Here is a 25,360-nt window from a genome sequence, read left to right as displayed (position 1 = left end):
GGGCAACAGCCGTCTGTAACTGCAATTTATTTTATTGGATTTGAAACTTGTCTGTTTTCTCTCAAAATATATCAGTTCCTTTGTAATTGAAATGGTATATTAAAGTGACATCACAAAATATCAACTTAAAATCAGAGATTCACTAGAGCTTGTTCATAATGACTTCTGTCCAAACCAGAAAAGAAGCATTATCTTGCAAACTGGCTATAAAATTACTTTTTTTTCCTTCAAGTTTCAAAACATCTTCATGCTAATTTAGTAAAAACAGTAGAATCATAGTAGTGGTTATTGGTTAGATTGCTTAGAAACAAAAAAGTATTATTTTCATAATAGTTTTTCCCTCAGTGTATTTTCTGAACCAGATTTTACATTTCTGCTTACAGTGTCGTTTGCAAGAGACCTCAGTTCAGCGGCAATGATCTAAAATACTAGATTGTGTCATAGAGGTCTTTTTGGTCTTGCTCTTAATGAGAAATGCTTTTCTTGTTTAATAGCCCAACTCTTTGATTTCTAGTCTTTGCCAGTGCGCTGACATGTGGCTACTCTGAAAGAGTGTATAAAATACATGCATGCAGATGTTTGCATACATGTGTGAGCACATGCATGCCGTAAATGTGCAAAATTCTTTGGCAAATGAAGTGGTCTGTTTTTAGATGTTAAAACTATTATTTTCCAAACACTTTTATCTGGGCCATGAAATTGCTGTTACTAAGTTTTGGTTTATGTTTCTGTTTTCTGGATTAATATATCCCGACACAATATGTTTTTGTGGAGAAGTGGATTTGAATTTTGGAAGTGTGTATATATGCAAACATGCAACCATTTCAGTGCATTTAAGTAGACAAAGAAATAATGAGCATTTAAATAATGAGCCATTGTGTTTGTTGATGTGATCTCTGAATTCAGAACTCCTTTTTAACCTCCACAATTTAAAAAAATGCTACCAAAATGAATGGAAAAACTGACCAGACTATTTTCAAACTAAAGGAATGTTATTTTTCATTTCAGACAAATGTTGCTCTTTCTTTCACTATACAAATCAAGGTGTAATTTCTACTGGGAGTTAATAATACTGTTTGTAGTTATGTTACTGGGAGAAAAAAGTTTAAAATATTCAAGCACAACTTTTTCACTTGAAGTATGGAATACCTGCTCCTCCTCTAACCAGAGGCTACTTTTTTCCCGTATTTTGAAGTAACATTTTACATGTATGTGCACAAGAACCTGGGCATCATTATGGAGTTTCTTGCAAGTGTGTTCTATCTTTGTGTTTTTCCAAATGGAAGTACTTTTGTGAATGCTGTCCAGTCTTTGTCATGACTAGGAGTTTGTGATGTTTTTGCACTTGCCCTGCAGATCTTTTTAACTTATCACTATTTTAAAAGGATATGGAGAAACCAGTTCCTTAACATAAAATGCAATAAAAAGTAACTTCTCATATAGAGATGGTAATATATTAACTATCAGGAGGTGCTGTCTTTTCCCATTGCCTTAAAAGATAAAAGGAGCACTATAAAAGTGTTTTCCAACTTTCTTCAGACATTAGAATTTGAAAGTGAAAGCACCATTAATAAAGATAACAGCAGTTAAGTGTCATTATTTTGTTTTTTGTTCTGAATTAAGAATGTCCTGACTGAAAGCAAAATGTTTTAATCAAGCAAAGAAACCTCTGAAGTGATTTTCAGGATGGCAGGAGGTGTGCAGGTGCTTTTTATTTCAACTTCTAAAAGTGTTCAAAAGCCACATATGTGTATTTGAGAGGTTAAACATCCATGATTCTTTATGGTGTCAGAGGAGCAAAATAAATCCCATTACCCAAAATAAAAGAGAGGTAGATACCTTAAGGGAAGTGCTTTGTTGTCACCTATACCCTCTGCAGTACAAATATCAGCTTGTCACAAAGGTTGAGACCTTTGTAGTGCATTCTTTCAGGGAACAAATCTGTCTTCTGGCTTTAATGTAAGAGCTGTGAAATATCTGTATTACGTAAAATAGAGGTTAAGGCACCTTAAGGGCACTGAATTCTTATCTCTTTTTACTAGCAGTGGTGTCAACATGTACTAAAATGTGATGACCTACTCTCCTCTTTGATAAAAAGGAAAATGACCTGTCTACTGTGGATGGTGATAGAGTTGCCTGGGGCAGATTATATTGTCACCTTCTTTAGTATTGGTGTGTAGGAAAATAGAAAAGGGCAGGATAGTTCTGTTTACCATGGAAGTATTTGACATTTCTAGCTACTGATAAAATATACTCAGGGGTAGAAAGAAGAAACTGGCTTACACTACTAAACAAGGTTATGAAGAAAGGCAGAGATTGTTTATTGTGTGAGCCCTTGGTATCCCAGGATGTATCATACAAGAGATTCCTTCTGACCACTTCAGACACTCACAGTTCAGGTCCTGCATTTAACCCTGCTTTCCACTTTTTTTGAGGCCTTTTGATACACAAAAGGCTGGCATGTCTTGAAATTCTGATGTACTGCTGGACTGTGGAACTTCGGGTTTAATAATGCACTTAGTTAATACAAGTAACAATATTTCTTGTATTTTGGAAATACTTGGTGTCATACTCAAGACCTTTTCTCATTAGCATTCCAGAGCATTTATAGTTTTGTATAAATTAATTTGCAGTCATTGTTGTTAGTCATTGGCTATAGCTGTGTGTGAGGAAATATATGTAACTTAGAGAGTTGATTTAAACTGTAGAGCTGGAACATCTCAAACTGTTAAATGTACTTTAAGCTTTTATTCTACTTCTGTGCAATTCTGTAAAGGAAGATGTGTTTCCTGCTAATCAGAAATTGGACTTCAGGATGAAGGAAATATTTCTGTTGCACTCTGTATCAATATTTAAGAGTTGAGTGGGTTTCAGGATTTCTTTGTGTTTTGCAAGATGGCAATGAAATGCAGATGTCTCTTGTGTGAGTTCTTTGCATAATAATCTTGTCTGTTGTTTGCATAAATAAATTTAAAAAGTTTTGTTGTTAGAGGTATGAGACTCCAGGGGATGGGAAATTGACTTCTGTTGCTAAACAGATACTGTTTTTTACATTGTTTAAAAACTGAAGTCTATGCCCAAAATGTGCATTTTTGTGATGAGTGAAATCATAAGTGAACATTCACGAGAGAAACTCAAAAGGTGTCTTTAAAAGGCATGGAAGCCTTTTCATAAAAAGCATAAACCCTGTAACTTTGGTCTAATTTTGGCTGTTTGCAAATCAGGCTCATTGAGGTGTTTGTAGCCTAAAGCTCTAAGTATTGGGTTTAATGTCAGTAGAAGATGGAATTTAAAAAGTTAGTGTTAACTCATTTAAATCAGGTCAGTAAAGTATGTCTTATTTAGATCCTGAAAACTGACATTATATTCTTCTTAAACCTAAATAGTTAATTTTGGTTTTCCTTAATTGTTCAGAAGTTTTTTACAAGGCATAGGAAAGAGCAGGTAACTCTCAGACCATCCTGAAGAAGGGCTTTAAGCAGACAATTCTTTTCAGCTTGTTGAAATGGTATTTATGCTAGGGCAATTTTACCTAAAAAGTCTGGTTTCCTTGAAGCTGGGGCAATGCTGTGGTATCAAGTGCTATAAAGTTAACTTCTGTTTGAAAGAATTTTGAGAAAGATGAGCTGATTAATTAAATCAAGGTTATTTTAAACTATTGAAAGTATAGCAATATCTGTGGAAATAGCAATTTAATTCTTGCATATTTTGGTATGGTTATAAGCTGATATCTGTATTGAAAACTGAAAGAACAGTCTGAAGAATATGGATTTATCAAGTGTTGTAGAATTTTTCCGATTATATCCTGGAAGGATTGTAGCTAGTTATAAAGTAAAAGCTTATTGCTTTACAGAACTTTCCTCTTTCAATTTTTAAGTGGATATCGAATTCAGTATTACATTGGCTCATACTTAAATTAAAGACTGATTGGAAATTTGCATTAACAAGCCCATTTATTTATCATCTTTTTTGTTTGTTTCATAATCAGTGGGGGATTTATTACTGTTTTCTTGTAAATACTTTTATTCCAAGGAATTTAAGTAAAGAATGGGATATAACCCAGTTCCTACAGAAAATAAATTAAGAGAATGAAGTCAGTAGTGAAGATGGGCAATGAACAATGAAGGAACAAAATAAGAACTCAAGAAAAAGGGACTTGCTGAAAGATGAGAAAATACTAAGGCAATGTGATATTTTGGGAGGAAGATTAGATAAGCAGAAAAGTCACACAGAACTGAGTGATAGAGAATCAATAAAAAGTGAGTTACAAAGCCAGACATCTAGTGGATTCCAGTGTAATAGTCTAGCAGGCATTTGACTGAAATGTAATGAGTGACTGTTGTGTACCGAATACATAAGAGAATATATATGTGTGGTTTGCTGTTTAAGAGAGGCTTTTTGGCAATATGAGTGCATCAGATCTTTTTAAAAACAAGTAAATTTTCACTTGGGCATCTGCTAATTCTTGTTTTGTGAGGAATAGTGAGGGAGAGTAATTAATTGATACTGAGGAAAAAAATTTAAGATTTCTTTAAGCATGGAATACTAATATGACTGGAAATAATAAAAATGAAAACAAAACCCAAACAAATAGTTGTGGAGAGCATGTGACATGCTCATGCATAAGTATGTGCTGGGCCTTGGCCATTGAGTCCTTCAGAGAGGTACCTGGTTGAAACAGTCTGAACTGCTTAGAATGGATTTACTTATTCTTAGAAAATCTCCTTTGCATGTGGAATCTTCTCTACTATTGTGGCCCTGGGCCTAATCTTCTCTCCTTTCTCATATAGTTTTGAAATTCTTTGAGAATTCCAGATTTCATATGTGTGTGCAAAATGGCAGAACTTTGCATGCATAATGAAAGCTCAGTGACTTCTTGACAGTGCCAGTGGCATAATTAATTCCCATGCATAATATATTCAATCATCCTATGCATATGCAGTGACAATATAAGCAAAGGGGAATGAAGGATCCCTATGGAGGATGTCTGGGGGAGAGCTCTTGTCTTGCTCTTGTCAAAGACGTTTGTCTCTCGCCATGTCCCCGCAGATTTCTTTCTCCTTGGGCTTTATGCCAATCGCAGCATCTTCCCCATCTGGTCAGTAGCAGGCAGGTGGACCACACCTCAACCTCTCCCGTCACGTGCTGGCAAGTTTGCATGACTCTTGGTACAGAGGCTGAAAATAGAAGAAAGCTGGCATTTTCCTAAGGAGCCTCTATCTAATAATCCCTGGTGTTTGCCACATGAAGTCTTTTTCCGTTAATAAATTGTGCTGTTTGCAGAAAATCATGCCAGGTGTTTGACTGAAGCAGTTTTGTGTCAGGTGATGTAGTGCCTCATATCCCAAATATTAGGCCTTTGATTGTATTTGTTCTTAGGAATGATCCAAACTTTTTTTGGGTAACCTTAAAGTGTTTGTAGCATGCCACATAGATTTTTTTGTGCTTCTGTAGATAATTTCTAGGCATTTCTCCATGTACAGTAGTAAAAACATTAAGATATTAGACATAATGAAAAGATTTTTAAATATGATCACTAAAGCTCTCTAAGTAGAAAATTATCTCAATCTTTTTTATGACATAAGCAGTTGCTCTTGCAGGCTCTAAACTGGGATTATGTGGTGCCTGTAAATGTTAACAAGAAGCCTTAGAAAACTTCTACTGACAAGCCAGTATAGCTTTATGACATTATGCTGGCAAAACCCTGTATGTCATATTTGTATCTACATATGTGGAAAGGTATAGTACATTTTGCTAGCTGTAGTTTTTAGGCAGGCATGGTGATTTGATGTCATGCTGCACATATTTCTGTATCAGTAAACAAAATACTTGTATCTCGTTAAATTAATAAATCAAGTAGATTTTGCAGCTGTGTTTTAGTAACCGGATAAAATATAATCTATATTCTGGCTGGTTACCAGTGTTTATCAGTGATGAAAAATTACAGATTAGGCTGTGTTTCTATAATCAGAACATTTACACAATGGATATATTGTTACAGTTGTCGTTTTAGTCCTGATTATTACTCAGTATGTCTATTGCAATTTTCTCATTTACAGCTGTTATTGAGCTCCATGTGTAATAGATGGAATTACTGTGTCTACCATTTATTTAATGAATAGCCTGCAGAAACATTAGTGTTAATAATATTATCCACTTAATGTACACAACAGTTTATAATATGGATAGATGAATAATGTGTTGCACTATTTAAATTTTATTGGAATGAGATAAATAGATCTAGTGCATTTTTGTTCATAAATGCAATGTTACAGTCATCTGGGGGATTTAAAAAAAGTAAATTCTAAGCAAAGTGATTGCAACTCCTCTGTTATCTAATATATGAATAAAATAGTTTAGACTTGCAGCTCTATTTTTTTCTTGGGGGGCGTGTTTGAACCAATAGGAAATTTTAAAAATGAGTGAGAGTGTCAGCTGTTCAAGTTCTTTCTTAAAGGGATGTATTCTACTAATAAGGAGAACTGAGTTGGAAAACTAACAGTTTGGTTTCTTTGCTCAGTAGCAAGGAAGTGTACATGAGGCACATATTAAACGGAACTAAACTAAATTTATCAGTTTGATAAAAATGACATGCAACTCTGGTTAAAAAGCAAAAATAGCAGCCTGCATAGTAAGCAAAGTCAGGCCTTATCCTATGCAGGCAGCTTCCTAGCTATTCTTGCTCTTTTGGCTTAGATCAATGTAGAAAGGCTTGATTTTGTAAGCATAATGGGAAAATACTTTCCCTCTTCCCCTAGTTTTCGGTAATTTTGATTGTATCAAAGAGGAACTCCTTGGCTTCTTCTGTCAGACTTGGTGGGGCTTCTGTAAATTGACTCTTCAAGATACTATTCGTGAAAAGGTTGTTGTATTACAGGTAATAAGGATATACTTTGGTTTCATGAAAAGCCATTGTAAAATAGAGCAAACATAATTGAGGGCTTTTTCCAATTTATCTTTTTTTTTTTTTCCTGAATAAATAGGCTTTTAAGCAAAATCTCCAGTAAATTTTAAATAGAACATAATAAAACTCACTGTTTGAGTCAGAGAAAATGCTATTTGAGTTTCTGACAGTACTATGTAAGTTCTGATATTTTCCTTACTGTGTTGAGGCAAGTTTGATAGGTAAAAGGTAATACGTATTAGACCAACTTGTAAGGGTATAAAAGTTAGACAAGGCTGAAGAAGAGCTTATGTGTCCTAGAGCTAGACTAACCATGCCAAGTGGCTCTGGGGGTCTTATAAGGGACATACCTACTGTGACTATTGTTGTGTTTTGGGTTAGTTGCCCCCACACCCCCAACATGTACTTTGTAGCTGACAAGTTGTGCTGTGCAGACCAGTGAGTCTTTGTTGCTGAAATTACACAGATTATCTAGTGTTTAACTCCACAGATCTCAGAGGAACTCTGAGAGATGTTGGCATATTCAGTTGTGAATTTGAATGGATTTTTTAATTATAGTTTTAACTCCATAGTAAACGGTTTAAGCTGAGTATGAACAGAAGATAGTCTGTGCATTTGTGTACATCTGAGGGGTTCTTCTACTAAATAAAATACCTACTGAGTCTTTCTGCCATGAGACTTACATCCCCATAGCTGTGTATCCATAAATTCCTTAATGTTACCAACACTTTGTCATTTAAACACTCTCTATTCTGGGCTATATTGTAGTGCAAGGGATTCACAAGCAGTGACCTACCAGCATTTCAGGACCACCAGAGGACTGCAGAGAGCTGACTGGTGTTTTGACTCTAGTCCCCCAAAGGTACTTGGTGTTTGAGAGAAGGTAAAATGTGTGCATCACATTCACATGCTTTTCTTCTGGCCAGTTGTACAATGTAGTAATTTTCTTCCTTAAGAGAATGTGGTATGTGTTATTTATTTGGGGCCATCTAGAATTCTATAATTCAATGCAAATAATTCTAATTTATTTTCAGCTTTTATGTGATTATTTTCTCAAAAATGCAGAGCTTTCTAAAAGCTCTGTAACATATCAGAAATGAAGAATAGCACAAAATCGATATTTTAACAGAATAATTAATTTTGGTATCTTCAAGGTTTTCTCTGGTTACTCTATCCGTTCTTTTCACAGATTTTTTTCTTTTTGCTTACTACAGAAAAATTACATCAAATGCAGGATAACAGAACACTGTCAAACTAAGAAGGTTTTATATGGACAGCATTAGACAGGAGCAGAAAGATCCAGTGCACTAATAGGCACACTCACATGAGCTACCTAGTCCATTGACAGTTTTTTCCTTTGTTCTCCCTCTCGACCCACTTTCTGCCAGTGATTTGTGACATATTTTGTAAGAGATCAAATAAGCCCTTGACACCTGATTGCAATGTAGTGCTTGTTTACAGTTGCATTTTTGAAGGACCTCTAGACAAGATGGAAGGTTTAACTTAAAGTAATTAAATTTGCATCTGCTCTGTGACAGGAATTTTCTTATGTGTGTATCCTGTTGAGCAACTTTTACTGTAATTGGCCATGAAGTACCAAAAGAAGGATCCAGGTAGACAAAATCATTGTTGCCTACTACTAAAATCTGTCATGGTATTTCTTAAGGACTGGCTTGTACCTGGCTTGTGCCAGGTTCTTTGAAATATAGGAATGCTTACTTTTATTTTTCTTTTTTTTCAATTGTTTTAAATGTGGACCCTGACATGAAAGACAAATTAAGCTGAACTTGATGAATAGCATTTTTATTCACATTTTTAAATCTAAAGAACCATTTCATAGTTGCTTTGAATTCAACATGATTAATTCTTATCTGTTTTTTGTGGTATATTTTGGCCAAACTCATATTGTTGAGTTTCCTCTGATCAGTGAGATCTGAACTTACTTGCCATGATGTTCACCTAATACCATCTGAAATGGTTTTATGAGGACCATTTGCATCTTGCATGACCTGTCCTTATGGCTACTTTTGAGTAGAAGTGGACATTTTCAGCCTGCTGACTACAAGCAAGATTAATAGCTTTTGAAAAGGCTCTAATGAAAGCCTGACCTAACTGGCTTTTGTATTACACTTTGTTTATCCTGCTCTCATCTCTATCACCTTTGGGCTACAACGAAATGTAATTTATGTTAGCAGTGCTTCATTGAAGGTGAAAGGTCACATTTTTAATGAGGGTGGCTCTGATTGGGATTCAGGTTTTAAAATATTGTGTGGTAGAGTACAGTCAAAGAAGTCCATGCAAAGAAAATGATTGCAGAAGGGGGCAAGGTAACATTATTTGAGGGGGAAATAAGACCACTTTCTTTTATTTAAAGTTCTATTAGCAGAAGTTAAATAGCTAGGAAAAGGGATTTAACAAAATACCAGCGATGTGATGGTCAAGTCTAATAAGCCTTTATAGTTTTGGTAGAGTGGTGGGTTATTTGTGCTGGGAAAAATATTTTGCAGATAATCAAATTCCTCTTACTTTGATGCTATTTGCAAAAACATGTCTCTCTCCCTCTTTCTCTCTCTTCTCTCTCTCACTCTCTCTCTCGTATCTTTGACTTGAGTGGGACAAAAATGAAATGCTCACCTGTGCTTGTTCCAGGGATAACCTGTCTGTATTTGGAACAGTTTACCATAATGCTCAACTGGGTTTGAGTTTTCCCTCTAAAAGGAAAAGTTGCCTATGTTCATGAGATTGAGCAATGGTGTCTATTAGTGGTGTGTTCCCTGTGGTAAAACACAGATTTTGAGAGTGGTATGCTTTGAAAATGATCCTGCTGGATTTTTGTTGAACGGTCTTAATATTAGATTCACTGTGTAACTTAAATAACCGATTTTATGGAGCATATGCTTTCTTGTAGAAGCCAAAATTATTTGGAAATAGGTTAAAGCTTCAAGAGAATTCTAGTCAAAAGAAGTTTAGCAGGTACATAGAGAAGTTCTAGAAAAGCTGTTTCGAAAGAAGTTCTTGGGTTTGGGTTTTCAGCCTTCCAATACTTACCCTGTGTGACTGGTGCTTGCCATGAAAGCTCACTATTGTCTTTCATTTACGTATGTTGTTTGCAAGTGACAAAGTGCTCCAGTTACGTTCAAGAAACGAATGGGAAACACATCAGGGATTTTGAATTTCATTACTTTTTGTGGAAATAGCTTCTAACCTGGGCTTAGTTCAAAGTTTGCATAAAGCAGAGTTGTGGAATGAGCCTCTTTGGTTCTTTACAGCCAAACTGCCTTTCATGGAGGTACAGATTATCAAAGGCTGAGCTCTTATATTTTGTTTTTTAACCATATATATAGACTGTGCGACAGTAACCACTGTGCAAAACCTCAAGGCCCATAGGATTCACCTTGTGTGGGATTTCAGAATGAAAGTTTAGGAAGGCGGCAGGTTAGATTACATAAGAGCTGTAAGACTTTGGAGAGGTATTGTGCTGATGTCAGAAGCTTTTTTTCCCTGGTTTTGCACTGTTTTTGTGTGTCATGCTGCTTCATTACTAACTATTAGATTGTGCCCCTATATAAGAGGAACTTTTTATTTCATGGGGATATGTGAAGCAATCTATTGAGGCCCTGCTGTCGCAGTTTGAAACTGGGTTTCTTTCTCTTCTCCCACACACCCCCTGTCCTGTAGCTGCACTTGGATTTTGAGCTGAGGTCAGCCTTGCTGTGCTGCTCCTGCAATTCCTCTCCATCCTTCTCTCTCCCTTCTTCCCTACTGCAACACTCCCCTGTGCCTGGGCTCCTGCTGGCTGTTGGCAAGGAATAGAATCACACTGTGCTTTAAAGCAACATAATGTTGGGATTCCCCTTCTTTTCATCCATGTCAATAGGTCTTGAACTATTAATGCAAATCTTCAAAATGATTCTTTTAAATTTACACTTGTTTTACATTATTTTATAATTAAGTTTTAGTGTTTAAACAGAAGAAAGGAATAGAAGTTTTTGAAGTGATTAAATATTAATTTTATTCACATTTAACCCTAATTTACATTAAGGATGTTAACTGAAAGGCAGATCTTTTGAATTCAACATTTTCATTTCCTTTTAGTCTCATTGATGAGCGGTTAGATCTTGTCATATAAAGTGTCAGGGTCCACTGGGATAGAAGAAATAATTGTGCTGTCTTGTACTTTCTAGGATGGTTTGTTTGTGATGCTTACTGTTTCCAAACGAAAAAAAAATCAAATTAAAAAATCACATTAAAAAAAGCTTTGTCTAAAATAAAACTGAGATTTGAAATAAAACCTTGTTTCAAACCACTAGAGAGACTGTCCTGCTTGAGGACTCTGGTGATTCTTGTCTGTCTTAACAGGACTTCAGTGTCTTAGAAAGCTGATATCTAAGATATTTTACTGGCAGGTATACCAATGGGTAATATTGTTGATAAAATCATGTATTGTGTATGTGATATATATATTACGTGCAGGGCTATGAATATAAATATAAAAAATTGTGCTGCATGAAGCTACAACTAGGTGTAAAATTGGCCATTGATGTTTCTTTTTGTTTCCTTTCACAGTATTCTTAACTAAAATGTGCTCAGTATCCTTCTGTTAAGAGCCATAGTTCTTACCTGAGAGTTCAGGAAATGCAGAATTTATTTCTGTGATGTAAATTCCTTATAGAACCCAGGATAAAAGTTCAGCCTTGGTATTGTATTAGCTACTGTAGCTATTCCATGCATTCAGTGCTTACACTTGCACAAGTAACATCCTGCAAATGATACAGGCCTTTGTGCAGTGTTTAATAAATTATGGAACTTTGAAGAATCTCTGAGAAGTGAGGCCTGCATGTGACTGAGTAGTAGACATGAATAAATGTTATTCTCAAGTGTATCTAGCAGACAGTAATAGATGCTTGAACAGACAATATGAGCACTGAGTGAATGATGGTAATAACATTAAATATTTACATATAGCAAAAGCATTTTGACAGCAGAAAAGAGACTGTCTCTGCAGTAAGGTAGATAAACCCCAGTGTGATATAGTATACCTTTCTATAGGACAACTTTGTATTAGTAACTAGCAACATTTCTCTGTAAGACACATAATTACTGTCATACAAGACAACTTTCAGGACTTTATTGGTATAATCTCCAGGTGCTGATATCACTCCATACCTAACATAATGCAAAAACAATTACTAAGTTCAGAAATAAAAATTAGTAATTGGGTAATAACTAAATGCTTAATATTAACCAAAGTAGATTTTAACTTGTTACCAAAACCCCAGATTGACTCTACTTTGCTCTACTTCAGTTTTACATTGAATTTTCTTAGAGAGTTTTCTGGAGAACTGTGTCCTAAGGAAAGTGGTACTGTGGCTCTGCCTGGAAGAGTTGATGAAAGCAACAGGTGCTCCTGCCATCTCCACTGTTGAGCAGTTTCGTAGGAGTAAATCCATTTTATTTATTCCAGAGTTCTTGAAGTGCCAGATATTTGTTTATGTGCCCTTGTTTTGGTTTTTGAGGGAACCTGCAAATTATAATTGTAGAACAGTTGGTATTCCTTGCACTGGACTTGTTAAAATAGGTCATGCTTGACTTCCCACATAATTTTAAAAGGAAATTGTTTTATCAGAAGCATAGGATAACAATTTTTATACTGAGGAGCATATGAATTTTGTTAGAGGTTTTTATTGTTCTAAATGCATTCCAAATAGCTTTCAGTTATAGGAAAGAAATAAAACAATGGTGACAGTAAATTGAATTTTTTTTAAATACTGTATGAACCTTGTATTACTATGATGAACCTGCTTGCATTTAATGATCTGTCATGTCATGTAATTAAAACAAATTAATATTGAAAATGAAGTAAAATTGAGTGCTATCAAGCCACTTTTTCATTTATTCATAATCTTCTAACAGCAAAAGAGAACATAGCCCACAATTCTAGAATTTGTTGCTTTAAATCATCAGTAAGGTTGGGTTTTGTTTTGTTTCAATATTTTATGGCAAAGATAATTCATTGAAAGTGGATAAGGGAAACTTCTTGTTGGAAAGATGTTAGCAATTTCTTTCATTGCAGTGGCTTTGGTGTGGATATCCAGTCAATGTCCATGAGTAATCTGCATCATTTGAGAATGTGAATAATTATGAATATCTGGAATATCTAAGGGATGTGACCAGTTGAGCTTTGGTCAGTCAAATGTTTCTTGAGCTATAAGGGCAAATACATTTTTACAGCTTTTAAGGAAGAATCTTAATCCTGTGGAGGAAAGGACTGGTATATTGCAAGACAGAAAAAGCATTATATTCCTGCAAATATGTGAATGATGCACTTTGCAAAAGGAATATGACAGAAATTTAATATGATGTGTTGTCTTCTTGGATCAGTTTTACTTCGAGAGAAAAAGTTTTGCAGGTGATAGCTGCTCTGAGGAGCATTCCTCTGTGGCCTTAAAATTGATGTGAGCTACAGAGCTAGAATGTAGATAACTTGATGCCAGAGGGTGTGAGCTGAGCTGTTTTGCATGGGGACTGCACCAAAGATAAACCCAAATAGGCTCATTTCACTGTCTAAAACAGGAACCATATTCCTTATTTGTTTCTGGATATCAAGAGTTGGAAATTACGCAGCATTTAAAATTCAGATTGAATCTGGAATCTAGTACAGGACCATGCCCCTGGTTTGCAGAGGGCTGTGTGTGTGACATGGCTGTCAACAGTTTGAGGGGCTCTGCTGCTTCAACCTATCCTCCAGGAGCCGTAGCATCCACCAGAGGCTGCAAGATATGGACGCCTTGATAAGAAACATCACCTTCGAGAGCAGCCTCTGGTTTGAAAGCACCGTGGATGGCGTCCGTCATGCTGTGAACTCCACGCTTTCCACCGTCGGAGGATGGGCCCACAAAGCACTGAAAGGAGTGGGACTGCCCGAATGGGGAGCCACGCTTTTAAAAGACTGCGTTATTGTTTTATTTGCTATTGCTTTAATTGCTGCTTCATTTGCATTGATTAAGAAATATTTAGTTAAGCACATTCGCTCCTTATTTAGTAAAGAAGGGGGAGGTGTGGGGGTGCGGCGGCCCGATGCTGCGGATCCCGAGTCCCCGAGGCCGGCGGTCGGCGTAATCCACGGGGACGCTGCCGAGGATGCCATCGCCTGGGACTCGGAGGAGGCCGGGCCGTAAACCGCTCTCTCCCTCCCCTGGAAAGTTTTTCCTAAGCTTATTGGTTTAAGGTTTGCTTCCCTGCCCCTATCACCGCCCCCGCTGCTTGCCCTCACTAGAATGTTCTGTTGCCGGGCTTCCCCCATGAGTTGCTTGTAATCCCCTCCCTACTTATATTTCATTTGCTCCCCCGCTTGTCCCTCATGTTGTCCCGGAGCCCCGTTGGCTCCGCCCCTGCTGTTCCTCCCCGGGAAACCCCGTATTTCCCCCTAAAAACCCCTTCCCTTTGTTCTCTCGGTGTGGTGTGGCCGCGACCCCAGCCCCGCCGGGTTCTGCGCCCGGCAGCTGCGTGGACCGCCCCACCCGAGAGCCCCCAGTGTGCCTCCCCCGCGCCGCTTCTCCTTAATAAACTGCACACTGATGACTCTCGGCTCGTCGCCCTTTCTTTATCACGGGAAGCGACCAGCGACTCCACGGCGTTCCTGCCCGGCAGGCACCCGCCTCCGCCGCGTGGTCCCTGCCGCTCCAAGGAGCGAGCCTGGGAACACTGAGGCTGACCGCAGCCGCCTCTGGACAGAGCTGAACAGCCGGGAGGGCTGAGAGCTTGGGCCAGGTGAGGCCCCCGAGGTCTCCCGAAGCCCCGGAGCTCGTTGGGGCCAGGCGGCCGGACCCCGCCGGACCCCTACAACTTCAGCTGTGCATCCCAGGATCCTTAAAAACCAATAGCTGTTGTGGAGTAGATGATCTACGTGTATTTTTCAGGGCAACTACTAGTTTGGGATCTTTTTGGATTAAAACTTCTAACGTGCTGATCGGGAGTTACTCTAGTTTAAACCCTTTTTATTTCTAACATGGTACATAAAAAGGAGGTATTCTTGTAAAAGCAATAAAACAAGATGTTCTTAAAAGCTGGGACAATAATATTTCAGTGACCATCAGACTTTAAACTTTTTTGCTCATTGCTGTGGTAAATAGGGAGTTACACTTGATTTTGGCTGTTAATGATGCCTTCTTTCTCTTGTGGACTCTACACTTCTCACCATTTTTCGTTGCTTTGTATCAACACATATTCCCTGCATTCTGCTCATTTGAGCTTTCCACGGTGTCAGAGCAGTGAAAGTGCTCCAGAAAGTACAAGTACTTTCTTTGAGTCTGGAAGAGCAATTTGAGAAGCCATGAGTAGAATTCTATATTATATGTAATGAACAAGATTATCTTCCTTTTTTATTTCATATTTAAAGTAGGGACAATGTGGGAATGTAGGGACTTCTTGTGGTAGCAGTTTAGGTCCTAAAGTAGGGGACAGATTCAAATACTTAAAATGTATTTACAGTGAAGGTTTCCAAACTTAATGTGCTGCTCACTCACTGAGTGAAGCTTCTCCCATTTGGATTTCTAAGGGGTTTTTAGTACTGCAGTATTTATGCACTTTACATCATAACTATTTGCCTAATACAATGGAAGGTTTAGTCCACGTGGTTGTATTGTCCTAATCTGACCATCAAAATGAGAATTTTAACTTCAGAAACTTCTTTCATCATACATAATTTCAGGGTTTTCTGATGCAGGTACATTACTGAATAAGATTCTTTGTTCATCATGTAACCCTGAAGGTCTAGACCTAGCAATGGTCAGGACCTGAGAATATAGAAAATTTGCTAAAGTTTTACATTTCCATTTCACTGAGTTTGCAGTTGGAAAATTGCATTAGACAAACTCTGCAAGTGTCGTTCCGTTGCAGCCTGAATAATATTTTCATGAGCAATGTTTTAAAAGCTGTTATTCCTCTTCTTCATTTTTACTCCTCACACTTCTTGTTGCAACTTTAGAATTTGGAAAAATTATTTTTACAGCAACCTTTAGGCAACTTTCTTTAAATCTTGTGATAGAGGTTATATTTCAGTCAGAACAGACATTTGGGGTCTTCCTGTAGCACTAAGTCTGCCTGGTGGGGATTTTTGATTGTTTTGTTCCTTGTTTTGTAGTATCCAGTTCTACATATGCTAAAATATATTCCTTTAGATTAATGAAGCTGAACACATGAAGTTTGAAGTCATGAGAAGTGCCAATTCAATACCAGTAATAGGAAGCAGCTTTGTGGAGGGTGATTTTCTACTGAAATTAGTACTATAAAGTATTAATATACAGTGATTAATTTCATGATGATAGGTGTGGGGTTCAGATGTAGAATTTTTAATTTATACATCAATATATAGAGTGTCCGTAAATAAATGGTGTCCATGTGCTAAATGGCTAGTGAACATAAAAACTTTTTCTTGCCTTTTTCTGTTAAAATGTAATGTTGTGAAATAAAAATGTAGAAACTAATGGCAGGGATTGTACTAGCACCGCTTTTTGCAATCTATGCTTTTAGCTTAATCTGAGCATGTAAATTTATTTTTTTCTTGGTAGACCATAGACAATATAAACATTAACTTATAGTAATCATAAAATGTATTTCAACCTCTTCACAGATTTTCATGAGTGAGGTTGCACTGCAAAATTTAGTTTGTTTGCATAAACTTCAACATTGAGTTGCAGCACTGATCAGCAGGAGAGAAAGAGGGTAAGGGAGATGTGGGATGGCTGTACCTCCACTGTGATGACAACAAATATGATGGCAGAATATACAAAATTGTCAACATGCAAGCAAGGAATGGAAGAATGTGCAAAGTTTGCCACCTTTAGAACATTTTATTAAGCTGTGAAAGCACTCCAGATAAAAATAGTAATGATAGTCCATTCAAAACGGGGGGGGGGATGGAGGGGGGGGAAGGGGGAATAAAAGATGTTAAGTCGATGAAACATTTTCCTAAAATCAATTTCAAAAGCTCTCCATAGCTTCCAGTGCACAGTACAGGCTTTGCGATGTAGCGGCTGGGACTGTAAGAGCAGGCTGTGATAACACTGTATGTAAAGCCTTCCCGGCCATTTAGGGACGCGCGGGTTGGAGTTACAAACCAAGAGGAGGGGGCTTCTCCCCACGACCTCGCTCTGTCTGTGTTTTCCGGGCAAGGAGGGAGGCTGCTGTCCCGTGCTGTGCGGGCTGGAGCTGGGTTAATTAGTTAGCTGTTGAATTGGAGTGTGCTGTGGCTCTGCGGAGCTGCAAGGCACTAGGTGGCACTGGAGCATCATCGTCCTGTCCGAGTACAGTGCGCTCCTCGCTGCGCGCTGCAGCTCCTGCGTTGGGAAGTGTCAGGGAAATTGTTTTATTGTTAAAGGCCATAGTGTAATATATTCATCTCCATCCAAGGCAGCCATTTAATGCCCTGAAACATGCCCTCTCACAGCTCTGGCCTGTTGACTATGCTTATTTGGTGTAATAATTAGCAGAATTTCTCGCTAACAGCGGTACTTACCAACACCTCGCATTTTCCTCTGTGTTTTTGTACGTGATGGATTGTGCATTCTATGAATAAAGTTAAGCGGGTCACAGCCTAAGCCCTGTACAACACAGCTATTTTCTGCACAATAGTTCTGAATAGATATATATTAACTCCTTTTTAATCCCCGTGGTGTGTAATGCAAACAAATTCAAGTCTTTTTGTAATGGGCTATTGAAAACTTGTATGCACAGAACACTTAACTTGTCAACTTAGATAGCAAGAAAAGAGAAATGGAATGAGGAGCTACAGAAATTAGAGTACAGTGTCTTTTACCAATGGCAGGCTTTAGGAGCCTGTTCTAGTGCTTCATGAAGTTTGTACAGATCACTGTGTTCTAGAGGAGCAATTCTCATATACATGTTCAAGGTGATCTCTCTGCTATCATGATGGTCAAAGTTAGTCTGCTTGGTATGAAAATACAGGTAGGAATTCTGAGTTTAACAGTACTTGGGTTTTTTTGCAATTTTCTAGCTGGACATGATTTTGCTTATAATTGTTGTTATGGAAATAAAAAGAAACGGTCCTTGAATAAATGCTGTGGGTAGGGATCCTCATCATGGTTCTTTCCAAATGCAGGGGCTAATAAAGTTAAGGGTCCCCAAAATTAGTATGTAACTATAGTATTTTTTTCAGTTAAATGCTTAAGTAAAAATCTAATGGAATTCTTATGTAATTAATTTGTTTAACGAACGGTGGTTTGAGGCATATTTCAAAAGGAAGTTCAGCTCTGATTGGGGACTATCAAGCCTTTGTCACTAGTTTAGCTGGGAATTGCAGCATATGTAGTGCTAAATGTGGGTCATAAGCTCTTGCAGTTGTCTGTTATTTAATTTTAAAATCCTCCCTTTGAATATTTTTTTTAAATCCTACATTGTTCATTCTTTTTTCATTCAGCCCTTTTTGAATTACAGTTACTGCTGAAGCACTTCCATTGTAGAAGGGGAAGTAATACAGCATGTTAAGCCAGCAAATAAGAACAAAGGTGGGTCTGGCAGCTTTCTCTTAATGTCTGTTCCTTGCCCTCAGCCTCCCTTATTAATGCAACTGAGCTGCTGTCACTCAGATGGTTTTAGCACAGACATGCAGGCTACATGTCAGAAAGGGTGGCCTAGATTTTTTAATTTCAGGTTGAGAGTACCCCAACATGTAAAACCACTCTATCAAATGATAAAATTGTTGACTCCAGTCTTTGTAGATATTCTGAAGGAAATGAAATTTATTTATTCTTGTTTTTGACATATCCTCTAAGGAGGCAAGAGAGTTTAGAATTTTAAGGTGTCTGCAGTATTTTCAGTTGGATGGAAACTTTCCTGCATGCCTTTAGTTTTGTGATAGTTCAGAACAATCTTTCTCTTTGTCAAGTTGTACTTCCATGTTAGGATTATTGTTTGTGTGCTTGTGTGTATAGAGAGGGTTATTACTTTTTCTCACTGTTACTTCACTTGCTCTTATTTACTGTGGGCTTTTTGATAATGTTCTTATATAACATATACAGATATTTATTTAAAGATACAATCAGAAATTTGGTGCTTTTTGTTTACTGGGTCACTCCATGGATTAAATGTTGAGTGTCACCATGCAGTTGATTAGCCAGGTCTGTGTTTTCCTATCAGCCTGCTGCAGCTTCAGTATCTGTTATGGATCAGTATGGCTGTCCCTCTTCTTCCTTTGTGTAGCAATGAATCCAAACCATTCTAGAGTGAGTTAGTATTCTTGGTAGGAATTGTTCATTTATTAAATTTGGCGGAAGAAACATGCAGTAATATAAGTCTGGGATATTTTTCAGCAGAGGGGAGCAAGTAGGGCAAAGGAGAGTTGTGTTGAAATGTGGAATGGTTTTCTGTGTGCCAGTCTCCCTCTTTTTCACCTTCAGAAATCCAACCTGTATTTGAGAATAGCATGGAGAAGGGAAGAGATGATTTTGAAAAGATTTGTTATGTACTGTACTGTACTACTCACAGTGTCAAAGTACAGACAGAGGTAGCAGCAGGATTATCTAGAATCTTAGACCAGTTAGAAATGTAAGTGTATGGGAAGAAAGGACCTGCAAGAGTTTTCCCTTAACAAATGTACAAGGAAGACTTAAAAAGTAATTTTTGTGTATGTTTTAGTTGAGCAGTGCTGCTCTGCAAAATTTCACCTGAACAATACAAGTGAGGGGAAAAGTTAATGAGAAATAAGATCTGTATATGCAAATAATAGAAATGAAAACTGGAAATTAAGTGTTAGCCTTTTCATGAGTCAGAATAGCTTTATTAAAACAGTATTATTTGAAAATGTAGGAGTTCTCAAGTTTGCTCAACAGATGTATTCTTAAGCAAAATGTTGTTTTGCATTATGAAATTCACCTGGATTTGGCACAAAGAAAATGGCTAGAGATCTACTTCTTTCACAGCACATCAGTGCTCTCTTGTATTTTACCTCTTAGTATACCCCAACATTATTTACATTATGCAAAGATGGCTTATGAATAAAATGTTCGGTGCAGACAATGACTAGTCCTTTTAGCTGCAGTTCTTTAATGTTATGATAGTATTGCAAACGTTCTCAGTACTGTGAAATACAGATCCCAACAAACTCCTGGTTTTTGGATTGTGAGGCAGAAGAGAATTTCTAACATCACTTTAGGACTTCAGTAAAATACTTTCTTACAGAAACAGGCCCAGGTCTCCTGATTCACTAACCACTGGTGACTGGCAAAGTGATTAATCAAAACCAAACTGAGGAATGAGATGCATCAAGCCTTCAGTCAGTGTGGCTCTGCTGCCTCCAGTTTATTTGGTTAGGCTGAATGTGCAGAACTTCTTAAGGAAATATGAATGATTCATTGTAGTCTGCTGGTCTAAACTGTTTGGGAACCACTCATTTAGAAAAACTTCAAAACTTGGTATAAGAAAAAATTCCCATGAGGGAGAATGCATGTTTCACAGAGGTGTTTTCTCCAATGCCTAATTATCCTTTCTTTTCAGTTGTGCTCCCTGTTTCTGGTCTGAACTTGCCCTGTGTTTCAGACCCTGAATTTTGCTAATTGTTGCCTTCCAACTTAACATTTAAATGTTAGCTTTCTGTTCCCCATGTGGCTTATTTCGGAGACTGTGTACAAAACAAAGCCTTCAAGCTAAACAAAATTAACCAGGTCTGAATTGTTCACTATGAGGTGTTTCTTAAAATTACTTTTGTTGAAAAAATAATCCCCTTTTTTCAGCAAACCATATAGTGATATCTTTATTGAATCTATATGCCAAAATTCAACAGTATTTCATCAAGCTGTCTTATTATAAAGTTGAGTCAACAACTGTAGGATTTAGGTTTTCTAAGTGAGTGTTACCATCATTTGGCTGATGGTGTAGAGCATGTGAAGTTAGGAAATTAGTATGTGATAAATACAAACCAGTGTCTGTGCATTTATTACACAGGTCACTTGTAAATTGTAGAATCATAAAATAGAAGGTTGGAAAGGGACCTCATGGATTATGTGGTCCAGTTGTGTAAAATGTTACAAATTGCACTTCTCCTCACTGAATACTCTCTTAAAATTTTTGTTGTGTTAAATTCATGTGCATAATGTGAACTGTAGTCTTTATGTCCTTTAAAATGCATAGGAAAAAGTGATGCAACTGTATTAACACTGTTTTCCTGTGTATCTTGAAAAATGGCATCTCAGTGGCTGTGCAGTTTTGAAAAGACTTTGACAGTTTGCAAAACACTGAATTAATTGTAACCATGATTACACAGAGTTGCCTTTGAATTGTTTTGGGGAGAGGAGGGAGAAATGCACAAAGCTTCTGCTCAAAGCCTCCTCTAGTGAGAAATGTTGGAAGGAAAGTTTATCATGTCCTTGAAAAGGACAAAACGTAGATATTGAAGAGCAGAGGCAAGAACTCTGATTCTGCTTCTACCGCTGAAGCCCAGGGGACTGGCCTACCCCTTCCTTTGGTGCATTCTTGTCAGCAGTGATTTTTTAATTGTGGCACATACTCTCGAGAATTATCTTGTAAATGCCTCCTTTAAAATACATCTTAAAATACAAAATGTGACTAACACAAAAGAAAAGTGTTCCTGGAATACATTTCCTTTTTTCTGTAAGGCTTGAAACCATCTTCCTGCCTTTTCATTCTGGAGTGAACAATATGGTTATGCATCCTGCAAATATGTAGATATGATGTCTTGGAAGGCTGTAAAGATCTTCAAACTTCACCAAGTTTGTAAGTGCTTTTAGACTTTCGTGGTGCTTATTGTGCTAATAAAATCTCTGGAAAATAATTTGGTTCTGTAAAAAATATCAAGAATCAACAATTTTGTAATGGCCTACAGAGATGTTCAAATACTGTGTAATGGGCATGACAGTTACAGTATGTGAAATTTAATGCTCTAGCTCCTTATTGATCTTCCTTGTAGCCGACTGCATGGCACATGCATTTGCACTTAACACCTGCTCTTTCTGCATTAACACTGTCTTCTGCAGTGCCACCAAGGGCAAGTTAGAAGCTGCATTTGATGCTAAACTGACGTATTTAAGGAAATATCTGTTGGGTTTTTTTCCTTTTCCTTTTCACTTTACTTTTGACTGCTTTATCTTCTGGGTGATATTTTAACACTTGGATTTTCCCCCCCTTTTTAAAGTGTTCTTACTGCACATTGGTTGCTTCTACTGTTACCTATATACACTCACATATATATAGAGAGAGAGCAGCAATCCTGCAAGGCTTGTTATTTTCTGGAATGGTAAAAAGCTGCAAGAAAATTAATTGTATCTTTGATTTTGCTGATAGTTCTGAAAAACTGTATTAGTGTGACCTGCCAGTGTTTGTGTTGGGAAGTTCTTTGTATCTACAGAAGTTCTGAACTTGTTGCAAAGGTTCTGAATCTGCATTTCAAGCTGTGTCAGCCCTTGAGTTTCAGTCTGGAGGTCCTTGGTTTGTTCTGTGGTTGTTGGTCAGTGTGTCTGCTCTTACTTTGCTAGATTAATTAGATGTTGAATCCCAGTGAAGTTTGTACAATTCCACATTGAAGATATTCAGTACTACAAAATAATGTGATGATTGTTAATGTTTCTTTCTCTTTCTTTGGGTCATTCAAGGAGAAGAAGCACCATATCAACATTATTTTTCATTCCTAAACATAATATGCAGCTTCTAAGGCTACAGAGATCTAGTGCTAAGTGTCCTGGTAATATATTTCCGTAGAAGTTAGGAAACATCAATATCTTCATGTCCTTAGAACATGAGATGAACATGAACAGCAAGACCAAATGTATCATTGCTTCAACATTAACCCTTGTTATAATTTATGTTTTTATTTTATCTGTCTTTAATCTTTATTGAATCTTTTGTCTGTCAAATATTGTTGCATAGTATTTCACAACTGGTCAAAACCCCTTGGTTTCTTGGGACTGGGTGTGTAGGGGTGTTTTTGTCACATCATGTAGAATTAGTTTCTGGTAATAGTCACTAAAGTTTCTGTCTGCTGATTCTTTGGAGGTGAGCTGGTTAAGAATTGCTTGATTAAGAAATCTAGTTTCTCAGAAACTGTTGGCTATTTTTTAGTAACTATGCAAAAAATGGGATTCTGAAATGCTCCAGTGCCTTTACCTATTCATTGTGACTCACAACTACATTGAACTAAAAGTATCCACTGTCTTGAGTGTTTTCTTGAGTACATTTACGATCTTGTGTCCGTATGTATGAGAAGAAACTAAGAACTGGAGGTCTGATTGAAACTTGATCATTTTCAAAGTTTGAATGTTCTTACTTCTTACCTAATACATACAGCTGACCCATTTACTAACTGGTACCTGCTGCAGGAGGATACACAAATGGTAAGAGGGAGCAAGACATGCATGATGGTATTAAGATGCTTGCAGGGATGGCAGAAGAAGTTTATTCACAATTATATGGTGGAGGCTTAGGGACGTTTTGTCAGCGTAAAGTGTCTGTGTTTGAGCTATTTATTACTTCAAATTTTTGTTGTGATTACTTGCAGTGCTAATCCATGTGTGACAAATCTACACTCAGCTAGGTAAGGAAATTGCCAGTTCTGTTCCATTAACTGCCACTGGCCAAAGGAACAATGTTCCTGTAGGTTAAAACAACAATTAAGGGGCCCTTAACACTTCAGGGTGGGGAGATAGGGGTACTGGCAGCAGACATTTTTCACACATTGCTAAGCTGCTTCAATGCATAAATTAACTCTTAGTTCAGTTACATCAGTTGTGTGTGTTGTGCATATGCATGACTGGTCTGTGTGTATGTGAACCAAAACCTGGGACTGTTGATTTATGAGAAAGGGTAAGAGAGGTTGAAATTAGTAAGCAAAGCCAAACAGTACCTTTGCAGCAGAGAATATCAAACAGTCTTCAGGACAGCTACTCACAGATGCTGATGTTAGATCTGAGGTCTTTACATGTCAGTGGATTGTTCATTACGTAATTTCTTTTCATGCCCAGGTCACTTGAACTGCATTTTGTTACTTCTGTAGCCGGACCAGTTTGTTCAGTGGAAGAACAGGATTCACTGTAGTTATATTAAATAACAAGCATAATTTATTACAGTATAATTTGCTAGTGGATATATGGGACATTAAATTTTGCTAGACAGGTATAGCTAATTTTTAATATGAGTTTACATAGAATGATAATAATGCATATTTTTGCCCTTAATATAAAAATGTTTTCAACTTACATTGTGGGGGCAGGGAGGGCAGCTTATAGTATGCAAAGTGTGGTGGAGTATGATTGTATGTCTACCAGTATTTTTGGGAGGCTGGATTATAGAATGTAGCACAGACAAAGCTTTTGGTAAGTCTTGAGTGTAATGAAGGGTAGGCTGGCAATATAATGTTTTCATGTCAGTAAATGGTGCTGTAAAATTGCCTGGTCCCTTAAGATCTTTTGATGAGTCGAGTTTACAGATATAATTTGAAGAAAAAAAAATCTGAAATCCAATATATGTGATAATGGAGAAATAAAAGCTGTAATGGTACATTTAGAATGCATTTTTTATTACTCTAGGTTCATTTCTGACATAACTTTAGTGAGCCACTTGAATGATCTTGGTAGCTATGAAGTTTTAATAGGTAACACTTGGAAAGCCTTGTAGTTTAAACAAATGTCAACTTCAAAATCACATTCCTTCCTTAAGAAACTATCTCAATTTTATTTTTCATTAAAAAATGTAACATGAATGACTGTTAGGAGGTAATGTTGTGGAAGTTCCTGTAAAATGGTGGCTTTTTTTCTTGATGGGGTCTTAGTATTGTGTCACAACATTTTTGCTATATATTTAATCTTCCTCCTTTATAAAGCTCTTTATGAAGCATTTTAGAGCACTAGCCCTTTGCTTCATGCAGGACTTGAAAGAAATCCATGTTTTATTAGAGTTGATTAAAAAAAAGACTGAAAGGGAAACACAGGCCCTAATGGACATTCTTATGTGGGGAAAAAAGGTAATAGGAAGGAGGGATTTTTGGAAAACCAAAGGTTTGCATTTGAACTTTGATCCAGATCTTTCTTTCATGACAATAGACATTCTCAGGCATTCTAAACCTGATAACCTTTTGGAAAACAAAAGACTATTGGGAAAAACAGTATTGGGGATGGAGATGGTACTTATGCTTTGAATAGTGGCCCTTTTTTCAAGATCTACCTCTGAAATTTCTGCAAACACACTGGATTGCATGAAAAACTATTGTCTTCTGACTTGTTTGATGAGAAAACTAAGTAGGAATTCTATGTTGGAAACACTAAAATGTTCATAAGCCTTTATAGCCTAGATATTGAACTTCTGTCTTAAAATTAAGAGAAATGAAACCTTCAGAGAATGGTATTGACACCCCACAGGGAAAAATATCAGCTGCAAAAGTTTTTACATTGTCATGCCTCTTAGTCAGAAAATGTCATTAAGTCCCATCTTTTC

At 37.1% G+C, this 25,360-nt stretch overlaps 1 protein-coding gene across 7 annotated transcripts in view; it reads left to right on the top strand.

Annotated features, from left to right (window-relative positions):
- Nucleotides 1-25,360, top strand: part of FTO (FTO alpha-ketoglutarate dependent dioxygenase) — a 230,151-nt gene that overhangs the window by 12,353 nt on the left and 192,438 nt on the right. Inside the window, exons 1-2 of one of the 7 annotated variants that reach the window (XM_085071851.1) lie at nucleotides 12,232-12,305; nucleotides 18,359-18,429. The exons of 3 other annotated variants lie outside the window; for them this stretch is intronic. In XM_085071851.1, coding sequence (XP_084927977.1) covers nucleotides 18,403-18,429 — 27 coding nt within the window. In that variant the 5' untranslated portion in view covers nucleotides 12,232-12,305; nucleotides 18,359-18,402. Of the gene's footprint in view, nucleotides 1-12,231; nucleotides 12,306-18,341; nucleotides 18,430-25,360 lie in introns of those variants that run through there. 3 more of the 7 variants (XM_085071850.1, XM_085071849.1, XM_085071854.1) reach the window with 3 other exon arrangements.

This window comes from Lichenostomus cassidix, chromosome 11, assembly GCF_008360975.1.
Source record: "Lichenostomus cassidix isolate B80296 chromosome 11, HeHo_3.0, whole genome shotgun sequence".
Classification (NCBI taxonomy): Eukaryota; Metazoa; Chordata; class Aves; order Passeriformes; family Meliphagidae; genus Lichenostomus; species Lichenostomus cassidix.
Note: the sequence above shows the minus strand (reverse complement) of the source record. Positions and strands in the feature narration are given on the sequence as shown.